The sequence below is a fragment of the Ixodes scapularis genome, unplaced genomic scaffold (assembly GCF_016920785.2).
Source record: "Ixodes scapularis isolate PalLabHiFi unplaced genomic scaffold, ASM1692078v2 PGA_scaffold0__279_contigs__length_252992795, whole genome shotgun sequence".
Lineage (NCBI taxonomy): Eukaryota > Metazoa > Arthropoda > Arachnida > Ixodida > Ixodidae > Ixodes > Ixodes scapularis.
Window position 1 is genome coordinate 206,922,138 of NW_024609835.1, and position 12,934 is coordinate 206,935,071.

A 12,934-nucleotide genomic window follows, 5' to 3' on the forward strand; every position below is an offset into this window, starting at 1 on the left:
CAATAAGCGTGGTCGGCTGTCAATACACTTCAAATAATCCGGTTCAGAACGCGTGCATTTCAGTTGAGACCACGATCAACTTCGATAAAAACAATAATTTGAAAAAAGCAATTTCGTTATAACAAAGGCTAACTGTATCTTACTAAGCTTTCCAGTAAATTTCACCCCAGAAAACCAATACTTCAGGTGTGTGGGTGGATAAAATAATAAATGATAGGCTTCTTAAAGTGAAAACAGGCTTAAAATGCCAAATCGAGAAAAATGCATTTGAAAGTTCAAGCAATGTTTCTCTTAAAATAGTGCTTCCCACATCACCCTGAACGCTTCGGAAGCACAACGATGAACCTCCGGAGGACGGCACCTTTTACACTTTCTCTTAGTGTAAGGGAGGATCCAGTAGTACATTTTGGGCACACTACAGTAGCCTTCAAGTTCGCCAACGTCAGCTAGGCCTAGTGGCGGCTTTTCGGGATCTAGTGGCGGCTCTCCGGGACACTCTTCTCACCTCAGCTTTATTATCTTTCACTCAATCGTCGTCAACTCGTACTCTCTAGGGACGTCAGTGATCAGCAGAGGTGACACAAGCATGGATGGTCCAGCATAGTCCGTACGTATCTCTGAGTGGTGATGCAATGGGAAACGGCGACTGGTTCGGGGACGGCGGAGCAGCGTTTTCCGAGGTTGATCTTCTCCGATGCCACTTGGTTTTCCAAGCTTGCGCTTCCAAGTACCAAATGCATACGAGTTCCTACCGTTAGCCGCCGGCATCGTAGCAAAAGAGTCAGAGAACGTTGAATAAGCAAACACAGATGAGCTAGCTAGGAACTATATAAAACACAAACTTTCACACCTGCTGCTTCAGTGAGTGGCCCAATAGGAGTGCATACAGCATTTCGAAGTGCTTCAGAAAGGGTGTTTTATGTGGGATTCTACCGCCTGAATGCATGGCATAGAACAGTTAACTGGAGTGCAAACGAAAGAAGAAACGCTCTTTCCAAAAAGGGGTCCCGCTCCGAGATAGGCCTAACCAATGGGGAGCAAGCGCGCTTCGAAAAAGGCAAATGCAAGGGTCTGCTCCCGTCTCTGGCCAGAACACGTAGCCATGACACATCGGAAATAATTTGTTTCCAAGTGAATGCCATGTAAATGAAAGTAAAACTTTGTAAAACATTCTTCATGAGTTAATGCGGGCTCCCGAAGAGATTATTTCTGGTCCTCTTCAGTTACTTGACCCGATTTCGATGAGAGCTGGTCCGCATTGGCCGCGAGCGTGGTGGGCATCATGCGTAGTGTCAGAACGTGGACACCTCTTTCTAGCTGTGTCAGCCCATCACCATCGGAAACGGTGCTCTGCTTTCCATCACCCGTCTGCCATTTCCTTGAATTAGCCGTTTGCCTCGGTTAAAGTGAGCTAGAGGAGAGGTAGTGAGATCAGGCACCGATGCGGGCCATGCATTTCTGTGAAGCGGCGAGTTATGGAAAGGTCCCGAATGTATGCGGTGGCTCTGCGGATGTATGGGCTAAAGGATCCGGCCAAATTCGACCGGTTCAAGAGCGTTCCGAAGGCACTTGTCGAGCAGGTTTGGCTTGCAGTTTGGTGGTTTGGCAGCGTCAAAAGGCTCCTGTCCTGAGCCACTCTTTACCCCGTGTTACCCAGGTCTGCTGTCGTTTATGGCCAATAAACTGTCGTGCCAAATCGACGTTGACAACGACACTGCTTCGCTCCGGGGTGCCAGACAGGCTGTCACTGGTGGAAAGGTGAGCAGCCGTCGCTGTTGTCAGTACCCAAGGAGGAAGAACAAAAAAAAGGTTTTTTGAACAGAACTTGTATCGCAAGAATAAGCTCCTGACCGAAACGTGTTCGATGTGTGAGCTTCATCTTGAGCCATCATTTATGACGCGAGACTTTGTTCACATTTTAAATGGAGACAAGGTGCCGCATTCCCGCTGGAAAGCCAGAGCACTTGCCAGGCGCCGTGCCGACGTTGCTTCCAAACGCACTGAGCTACCTATCAAAGAAAGCATTGCAGCCAAGGCCCCCGAGAAAGCGAAAGAATGCCGAACTTCTTCAGTTGATGACAGCACTGATGAAGTTTTATGTCTTAACAAGGCTTCACTTTTATGTAAAAGGTCTGAACCAGTCGCGAGAGCCGCATAGAAAAAAGAAGATGCACACAAAGATCAGTCGCTGCTCGTAGCTAGCATTGCTCTGAACTCGCCCTACAGTGCTCCTAGAGTGTGATAAAAATGCAGAAATTGTGTTTTTGCTGAGTTTAACAAATAAAAAGTGTATTCATGTATAAATAAGAGGTTGTTTGCTGTTACACAAGTTCTTTTTGTCCAGCAGTATTTACCCAACAGGTTTCTTTGAAACTGGCTGTGCGTGCTTAACGAGACATACAATGGTGAATCAATAAAGGAGATTAAACCTTGGGAGTAGCTTTGCACAGTTTCAATACTAGGGATAAAAGGTATGCCCTGTTGAAACTATTGCATGTTATTCTTGAGGCTTGAGCAGCGATTGTTTATATGTCTAGGAAACATCAACACTATCCTGTCTCAATATTACAACTTCCCATTCATACACGTGAGCGAAGAACTTTTTGTTCGTTTAATAGCTTCACCCTGTTTCTAGTGACAGACTCTTGGCAGGCCCACCTGCCATAAAATATGCTAAAGGCAAAAACACTCGGGTCTCGAAATGCCGCCCCGGAAATTGGTCTGGCGGTTTTCGCCTTCCATGTCATGTATTTCTGCTTCGTACCCTGCGCAAAGCGAACACGGCCAGTCGAATTGCATCAAATTTGTCTCGCGTATTTCCTTTATGGGGTTAGGACCTAAAACGGCAAACATTACGAGCCAAAAAGCTTCAACAAAAAGTAGTACTTAGTCGCGCAGCAAATGCAATGCGAGCCACCCAGGCCACTTGCTTCATTCAGCCCATGCGTTCGCAGCGCCCTCTCGAGCTGTCAACACGAAGTGCAGCAGCCGCCAGCACTCGCTGAGCTCACTACCCCTCCTCTAGTTCACTTTACCTAGGTGGAAAAGAAGAACGGAATGTGAGGGTTTTCGCACGCCTGTGTGTAGGTTTGCAAGCTCTCTGCACCTCTGCCTTCCTAATAAGCAAGGTCAACCGCGGATACACTTCTAATCATCCGGTTGCAAATGCATGTATTTTGGTCGTGAACACGTTAAACTTCTATCAAAGCGATAATTCAATAAAAGCAATTTCGTTATAACGAGCGATTACTGTACTAAGCTGACGAAGACAAGAAAGCCACAGGTTAAATGTCGTTCACCATTCTATATGCGGCATTTACGAAACGCCATTCTCTTCGTAGTCGTCAACTGCGCAAGTGCAAACTTGGCTTCCATTTACCGTCTGCCATGAACCACTATCCCGAGTGAGTTGAATGCAAGCCGAACCTACATAATAGTGCTTTGTTCCCAATTGTGACATTTGTTCTGGACAGAAGATAAACGGCAGCTAGTTCCGAGCACGTGCTGCGAACACTCACCTGATGATGAAGGAGCCCCGGTCCTCCAGAAGCTGCCCATCCGAGCTGAACATCTCCAGCAGGGACAGCATGAACCGGCCGAAGTAGCTGTTCATGCCGCTCGCCGTCATTGCGGCGGCCGCTGCACCCGCGCCGACGTCGCCCGCATTTACAGCCCCCTCGCCAGACTTGCAGCCAGCCGTCGAGGACGAAATCTCAGCCAGCACTTCTAGGTCGAGCAGCACCACCTGTTTCCGAATGTTTCGTATTGACATCGTGTTTTCCGATTGCTTCGCTATGTTTCACCACAAGAACGATGCAGACTACCTGACTAATTATGAAACAAAGTGCACAAAACACAGGACCGAAGAAAGACACCTGTAACAGACGAGTGCTCATGCAAAAATTAATGTTTGCTTTTACATTTCGTAAACAATTTGTGTGGGCCTTTCTTGGCCCGTTTTATGTATGTTCCGTTTTATAATGAATAAGTACTAATTTGCCTAGTTTTGCATGCTTCTGCAAGCTACCCGAGTTGTTTTACTTTTCAACAAGGCTGTGAATACGGAATTCCATTCAAATGTTTTCTTGACTTGAGGACTGCATACATAAAACAATATGAAGCAATGCCTACCTCCGAACATTTGCGGGCTGACAACAGTCACTGTGAAAAGAAAAAATAAGATTGGACGGAGACGCGGGTCCCAGAACTTTGTGAACAAAAGAAAACATATATGCCCGATTCCTTCAATAAGCAGCTATTTCTTGTTAGGCCCCCTGTACTACCTTTTTCTTTAATGCAAAATCTGTTTATGGGTTGCTTTAATCCTCTAGGACAGGGGTTCTCAAACTTTTTGGTCTCGCAGAACCCCAGGAAGCCTCAAAAACTGCCGCGGAACCCTCCCCACCCTCCCCTCCCCCTTCCATATTTGCCGACCGAGAAGCAACAGATGCACAATTGTAGGCAATTTTGCTTGTGTTGCTTTCCATATATCCCCACCATATCAATCACGATGGCAGTACAAAGTGAGATGAAGGCGCTTTGCATGGTTCTGCCGTGCAGTCTGCGGCAGGGGGGGGGGGGGGGGGGGGTTGCAATTTGGGTGCTCGCGGAACCCATGAGACCAGCTCGTGGAACTCCTGTGTTCCCCGGAACCCAGTTTGAGAACCCCTGTTCTAGGACATTACAAAAAAGTGTCACACAGGTTCCCTCCACGCCCAAAAAACGCTTTGTCCCTAGCCAGCAATTGATGCCTGGACCTCTCGTTCTGTAGTCCGAGGTAGAGGTCTGAACAGGCTGATATTTAAAGACAAGTAGTGTCTCCCATAGAGAAGCATGAAAAACTGGGCCCAGCCACTTATCAAAAAGCCATCTGGTGCCGCTGTTTGCAGCCAAGACGAGGAGAGGACTTTATGTCGTAGCTACGATGCGCGCGGTGTCCACATCTTTATGCATCTTACACCGTGCACTCATCTAAGCCAGCGAAGCGGCTTGGATGAGCCCCTCTGTAGTAAATAACGACACAATACGTTAAGAAACTAATTTGTGCAGTCCTCTCAAAGAGCCAACGAGCCGTCAGGTGTGTGCGTGTTGTATGCCCAACTGAAACTGCTCACCTCGTCTGAAGGGTCGGACAAGGTCTGGAGCAACATTGGGAAGATTTCATCCACGTGGCGAAATATCTGCAAAAGGACACAGGATTAAATAACTTCCGACCTACGGTGATTCTGTGTGGTACCCGCAAACGTGAATGCACTTATATACTCTTTCCAACTTGAACACCTAAAAAATTAGCATCTCCACTAACAAACAAGTGGTGCTTCAATGAAAAAAAAAATTAGTACACTGTGTGTAATCCATTGAACTGAAGTGTGCCAAAGTACTAAGGAACTCCTGCAAACATTATGGCAGGAGTTCTCAAAGTTTTTCATCTCAGGGAATACATATTGCTATAAGTGCAGCTGACCAAGTAGGCAGCGTGCAAGTGGCCCAATGGTTATCGCGCTTGCCTTCCACGCAGAAGCCCAGGGTTCAATTCCTGGTTGCGTCTACACATTTTTGTTGATGCTGTAGTTCGAGAACAGTCTTGCTGATTCGAGGTTAGAATGGTCTATGCACTGAACCTTCTACGCCGAATGTTCCAGAAGCCCATGCATGTACGAAAGGGGCTCCGCGTGGCAAGGCGGAGTCAGTATCGCTTCAGCATACGATCCTGCTGTTACGCCGCCATCGACGCTCTACTGTTATCTTTTGTTTACTTTTGTTTTTGGCACAAGTGTGCCCCATTAAACGTTTAGTTTCTTCAGTTATCATCAACTCATCCATTGTCATTCGTGACAATATCTTTATATTGAGAGCCAAGGGCCCAGATAACACTGGGTCCAGGCCCAGTGTTACAGTAAAACCTCGTTATAACAAAACGGGATATAACAAACTAATGGATATAACAAAGCAATCATAATTCCCCTTGCTTGCTAATAGTGGGAAGAAATGGACATTGGCTATAACAAACTAATGGTTATAACGAAATAATTACGACCGCTCCTTCAACTTTGTTATAACGAGGCTTTACTGTACCTGCTTTTGTACTATGCCTAGCTAAAGCCATCACACATGATCAATGATTTGCAAGCCATGCTGTAAAGCCTCTGATGTATTTCTGGACCATTTACAGCATCTGGTGGTTAGAATAGACACACTAATTTAAGTTTCCACATATAGGTAGCTTCTTTTTTTGTCCCCCACGAGATAACAATTTTTTTAGAACAAACGCGCAGCCAAGGAAGAGCATCTGCGGTCGACTTTGTTGCCGACACTAGCACAAATGATGTCGCATCATAAGAATTTATTTCCGACGGCAATTTTTTGTCAAATAATTCAGGAACATTAAAAACTGCACGTCAGTGAGGAGGCTTGTTCTGGTTTGGTCTTGGTTTTCATCAGGGTTGGGCAGTATCGCGATACAAATGTATCGCGATAGTATTTCAGAAATACATTCTGTATCAGTATTTCTGTATCGCGATACCTTTTTTTCACCAGTATCTGTATTCCTGTATCGAAATACATTTTGAATGTTTCTTTGTATCGCGATACAATCAGGGTGAAATGTATTTCGTTACATTTCTTGAGAAATACCCCCCCCCCCCCCGCAAAAAAAAAAATATGAATTTGAAAGATTTTTTTTTTTTACTTCTGAGGACATTAGGGTCAACGAGATGCTGGGGCATTGTTACCATGCTGACCGAAATTCCTTCCGATTCTCACACCTGTTTTTCTATGCGTCCTCTTTTCTCTTCTGAGAAGTGTTGCATAGTCGGGGACTCGAACCAGGTAGCGTGCCAGGAGTGGAGTCAGAGCATCTTCTGCCGCAGGTCCTTAGGTAGGGGTTTCTTGAGTCTTTGTTTGCTGGCATCCAAAGCCCGCTGCTAATCGTCTCGCTCGCCTTAGCGTACACAGTTCACCCAGCCGGCAAAGCTAATTCACAGTCCATTCCAGCACGAGCCTGGCGGTGGTTGACTTGAAATAGTAGGATGACTCAAGCACTGAAGTTCAACACATATTCGAATGCGTCTCCGGCTGCGCCCATAATATTGCACGGCGCAAGGGTACGTCATCAGCCGACGTGAACGTGACCCGCTGCTCTGGTGATCCGACACCCAGGACGGAGGTCAGTCGCGGCCTCGCCGTGCCGACCCAGATTTCGTACACCTGCGACTCGTCTCGAGCGCGCTGTTTATCGGAGAGCTCGCACCTGTGCCGGCAATGTCAGGTCGCAATCCACGAGGTCGCTATCTGGAGTATGCAAGACGAAATTTGAGGACTGCAATCCGTCCGTCGGTGGCAGAGGTTCGGTTGGAAGGACCTTCACAACAGGGATGCCACCGTATCGTTTTATCAACCGTAACAGAAGACATGCTCCAAGATGCTTCAGGTGGTCCACTGTTCTCGAAAATTCCAAATGACTCTGCCTGCATGATGTTCAACAAGGTAACCTACAACGAAAGCACGTATTGTCCTTCCATACAACAGCGCGGTAAAGTTTCATGTTTAAGGCCACACCTACAGACAAAGAATACCAGTTCATTCCACTGTGACGTCATGTGATAAATGTTGACAAGGGCGTCCTTATTGGACAGGGGAATGGTGACATTTTGATGGAATTTAGGATGACATAGAATTTATATACAGGTCTAATTCTTTTCGCATCCCTCGTCAGACAGACAGGATGTCAGGGAAGGGACCCCGGTCAGTCCTTGATCGAACGTTTTTTTGAGCCCACTGAAGACTACTCGTCGTCCGAAATCACTACCTTCAAGGCAAAGTGCCAAGCCTATGGGAAATTAATTTCAGAATAAAAAACTTCCACTTCAAGCTTCATCTCGTTTGGCGTCTCAAACAAATTTGAAAAAAATATATTGCAGTATCAGTATTTCTGTATTTGTATTTCTGCCCTCCCTAAAATGTATTCCTGTATTTGTATTTCCAAATAGTACTTTTTGTCTCTATTTAAAATGTATTTCCGATACGTATCGCGATACACTTTTACAGATATATTTCAGTATCAGTATTTCAGCTACTATTTTAATGTATCCCAGTATTTGTATTTCCAAATACATCTTTGAGTATTTCTGCCAAACCCTGGTTTTCATGTTCTTTGCTGGTCTCGTGTGAAAGTCCGGAGTTTTTGTGCTTGTTTACAAAGCATCTGGTGGTTAGATTAGGCACTCTGGTTTCAGTTTCTGCAGAGCTTTTATTTTTCCCACAAGATGGCAATTTATCATAACCAAATGCACAGTTGAGGAAGAGCGCACTTCACGCAGCGTGCCTCCTCAAAAGTGTTTGAAGTCTTGCGATTCGAGCGCATCTGCTGTCCATTCTGCTAATAACACTAGCACGAGCGAGTAGGAAGATGATGTCAGACCAGCATATTTTAGTTCTGACAGCGACGATTCATCAAAATGGGCCTGGGGGAGATTGACGACTGCGCGTTGGTAAGGCATGTTTTGTTTTTCATGTTCTCTGCTGGTCTCTTGTGCAGGTCTGGGCAATTTGTGCTTGTTGTCAATGTCAATACATCTTGTAGTTGGATTACATACTCTACTTTGAGTTTCTATATAGTTTTTTTTTTCCTACGAGATGGCGTTGTACCATTTACAAATGTTGCTGCCAAGGAGAGGAGGAGATAGCACTCCGCGTTGGGAATATGGTGTTTACACAAGTTTGTGGGGGATTTTGAACTGAGTCGAAGGATTTCAGATGGAAAAAGAAGACAAAAAGAGGCGACGTCCGTTGGCTATGGGATCAAGATGTATAATATCTGCAATGGAAAGACCGGCCCAATGTACAAGTGATGAGCACTATACATACTGAACAACTGCATCTTGAGCCTCCCCCAAAAATAAAGGAGTGGAGCTGCAAGATGTGTTACGAGGAATGCGAAATTAAGCACAAGGCAAATGTTTTCTGCAGTACCTGCTGCATTTAACCATGTTTTACCACACCCACAAACTGCTTCACTGAATGGGATGTACATCACAATGGTTGAAATTATGTAGGAAAATTTGGTGAGTTCTTTTTTAACTAGAACACTGCAATTTTCAGTTTGTCTCACTATTGAAATATGGCATATTTTGTAAACAGTCGGCGACCGATTTTTCGGACTTCGCAGGGACCGAAAAAAGCGTCCGAATAACAGAGTTGTCAGAAAAATCAGCAGATTAGAGACTTGCCTTTATTTCATCTAAGCGGGCTTAAAATAATACAAATGCATTCCTCACTCCAGTATCAGAAAAATAATCACAGATATCTTAACCATGTTGAATTAACCTGAGACTGGGGTAGAAAAGATACATCAAAACATAGAAGGGACATGATGTGGAGAGGGTGAGTTTTGAGACGTCTATTTTCTGTCCCTTCTACATTTTGTTGTTTCTTCTCTACCCCAGTCTCAGGTTAATTCAACATGGTTAATATTCAACAGAGATCTTGTTGGTTATGTAACCTTATATTAGGCTACAAGGCACAAAAAAATCACGTGACCATTTTTGTGCATTCACTGGCGCTGTACACCCCAACCAGCGTACGGTTTTTCACTATCACAAAACTGCAGGGTGAAAAACGGAAGGATCCAGATGGCGGCGGCTGCAAAGAAGAGGGAAAATTCCGAGGACACCTCACTCCAGTGAGGTGTCCACTCAACTCACTTCTTATGAGTTGTGAATGCAAAAGCATGATGTCGTTCTGCTGCTCCCTTAGTTTGTCTCATTACGGACGCTCGCCGGTGCGCTCAAGGTCAAAGCAGGCCCATCAGAAATAAAACAAAGAAAACCATAGCAACGCAGGTGCTTTGTCACAAAAGCCCTTGTGAGGCCGGCAGGGTTTGTTGCACCTGCGCAGTGGGGGAGCGTGATGTCGCCGCCAGAGCGCAGTGTGAGATAGAAAGACGTGGTGCGCTGCTTGTAGGAATATGCTGTATGTATGAATGCTTTTGCCTTCCTACATGTAAGCAAGTGCTTTATGCATAATAGGAAGGATAGCCGTATGTGCAGAACATGTTTGGTCCTCGGTCGATTAAGAGATCGCTTCTAAACAAGCAGTGTCTCTCGCTAAAACTATATAAAGCCAACTTTTTTTGTTAACGTAGCAGCTTGGGCGAGTTGGTTGCACATGATTACACACACCACAGCGCACTATAGCAAACAACGCTCACACCTTACACACGAAAAATAAAGCAAAATTCAAACAAACCGCGCTGACTGACAACTCTTTTTATATAACTTTGTCTTCTTCAACCTCTAGCACCCACCGAATTTCCCAAATCACGCGCACCGATCTCCTAGATGCCTAAAAATGTTTTCTCTTTTTCTGTCAGGTGTAAAGATGGTGTACAAATACAGTTGTTATAGTTCCTGGCGATATGTTCTGCTTCAATGATTTCTCGAGTTAATTGGTTTCTGTTCCTACCTAAAATTGTACAGGATGGCAGGTGAACGTCGCACCCACAATCCCGGCAGTGTATGCCTAGATGCCCGGAGTTGGCTCTGGAGCTGTTGGTGTTGTGTTCCCGGAGCCTATCATTAAGGCATCTTCCGGTCTGACCTATGTACACTTTCCCGCACGAAAGGGGAAATGAGTACACCACTTCATCGGCACACTCAACGAACCTGTTCTGATGGTCTTTGGTGCAGCATACTGTTGCACCAAAAACCATCAGAACAGGTTCGTTTTACACAAAATTTAGCGGAGAAATTTTCCTGCTGAATTTAGTGGGGACTTTTTTCCGCTACATTTTGCGGGAAATTTTTGGCACTAAATTTTGTGGGGAATTTTATTCACTATATTTAGCTGATAAAAATCCCACTATATTTAGCAGAAAAAATTCCCTGCTAAATATAGTGGAAAAAATTCCCTGCTAAATATAGTGAAAAAAATTCCCCGCTAAATTTAGGTGAATTTCCCCGATGAATTTAGCGGGGAATTTTTTCCACTGAATTTAGCGGGCAATTTTTCCCGCTATATATAGCAGGGAAGTTTTCTGCTAAATTTAGAGGGGATATGCTTCCACCAAATTTAGCGGGTAAATTTACCCATAATGCAATGCGTGGTGACATCACGAGTGACGTCACTCGTGACCCTCGTGACGTCACACGTGACATCATTATGGGAAACGTCCCATAATGAAACGCGCAGCTGCGCCGACACCGCTCAAGCCGGAAATGGGCACCTAATTGCTGTGTTCAAAAAGTAAATTTAAAAAGCATGAAACAGTCGGTACCCTGACCCTCTCCTCAGAATAGCTCCCAATTTCACTGCAAAATGGCAGACTGTGGTGCTGCATGTAGTCTACATAAACAACTTTAACATGGTAGGGTCAAGACCCGGCACATCCTCAGTTCTTCAAGGAACAATATCATTTTAAGGGGGGACACTACCCAAAAAAGTAAATTTTTGAACCACTTGTCTGATTTCAATTATATTTACAGGGCTTGTTTCTGTTGATGCTGAAAACATTTCTGCCAAATTTTGGTAACCTGGGTGAAGTACAAAAAAAACTGCAAACGTTCAAAGATGAAAGTGGGCGTGCCTGCGTAGGAAAACTATCGTTTTGACATTACTTATATATTTGTCATTTTCGTGTGTTATATTGCATTAGGACAGTTCAGAGCAGGTAACTATGGAGCTATATTTCTATGTTATACCATCTTTCATGAAAGAAAAGCCACATAAACACAAATACAGTTTTTTAGATTTCCACCCTTTGTCCAAAATTTTTGTTTTTGAGCATGAAAAATGACAAAAATAAAAAATACAAGCTCATAGTTATCTTCTCCTTAAAATTTCATCCCAGAAAAACTCATAAAAATGAATCCAAGTTATATAATAACAAAACGATAGTTTTCCTAAAGTGAAATTTATGCCAGAAAGTGGAATGGAGAAAAATGCATTGGAAGTGCTCCAACCTCTACCTTTTTTTTAGCGTTGGTGGACCGAAAATAATTTATAAAAAATTAACTATGCAGTGTAAACTAATGAAACTTTCTGGGAATACCCTCTAGATGTTGGTGGATGTAAATATGACATTTTTCAAAATGAAAATTTTTTTGCAGAAATTGTTTTTTCTGGGTAGTGTCCCCCCTTAACCAGAGTGCTTCTATCACTTCACTTCCAAAAAAAGAAAAACATTTTGCAAGTATATTTTCTATGCTGTCCAGAATCGAAAAATATCTTGATTAATGCACGGGTTAGCCTTCAAGGAATGCTTCTTTTTAGCCATAGCTGAGGATCCCCTCGCACTGATGGAATAAAACAGAAGCCTGAGACCCCCTCATAATGGGAGGTTCATATTGCTCATATCTTTTCAAAAACATGCCGCAGTCTTTAAACTTGGAGAACACTTTACTTAAAGGCAGTCCGGGAGATCGGGGAACACCGAGGAAGCTCTGAAAAACCCAGATTCCAGATTTGCCTTAAAGGGATACTGAATCCAAATTTTGAACTCACAAAACAAGGCTGGACGGATAGGCGGGATGCTGCAAAACCAAAAATCTTCACTCATACAGCAGTATCTCTAACAAAACACCATATTTTCGGAAAAGAAGTGCGCGACTGAACCCGGCCGACGAGGCTAACGAGACAAGTCGCGTCACAATTCTCACTCTTTCTTTTCCTCGCTACGTCCCGTCAAGCTGGTGAACCGGGGCGAAGGGGAAAGAAGCAAGGCCGCTTCTTCTCATTCTCAAGTTTTACAGGGGGATCATGACGTCAAAACCCTCACCCAATCGCGCTCTTCTTTTCCAAAAGTACAGCCATCCGTTTAAGATGTCGATATACGAGTGATGTTTTGGAGCTCATAGCATCCACCGTTCAATGCTTCTGCGCTCTTATTTTGCAAAATACAAATTTCGGTTACCGTATACACGGACTCATCTCTGTTACG

The 12,934-nt window shown here is 44.4% G+C and overlaps 1 protein-coding gene across 1 annotated transcript in view; it reads right to left on the reverse strand.

Annotated features, from left to right (window-relative positions):
• LOC8024715 (protein VAC14 homolog) overlaps nucleotides 1–12,934 on the reverse strand; it is a 90,784-nt gene that overhangs the window by 19,415 nt on the left and 58,435 nt on the right. Inside the window, 2 exon segments of the mRNA XM_029984440.4 lie at nucleotides 3,519–3,745; nucleotides 5,115–5,180. Of these exon segments, the coding sequence (XP_029840300.2) occupies nucleotides 3,519–3,745; nucleotides 5,115–5,180 (293 nt within the window).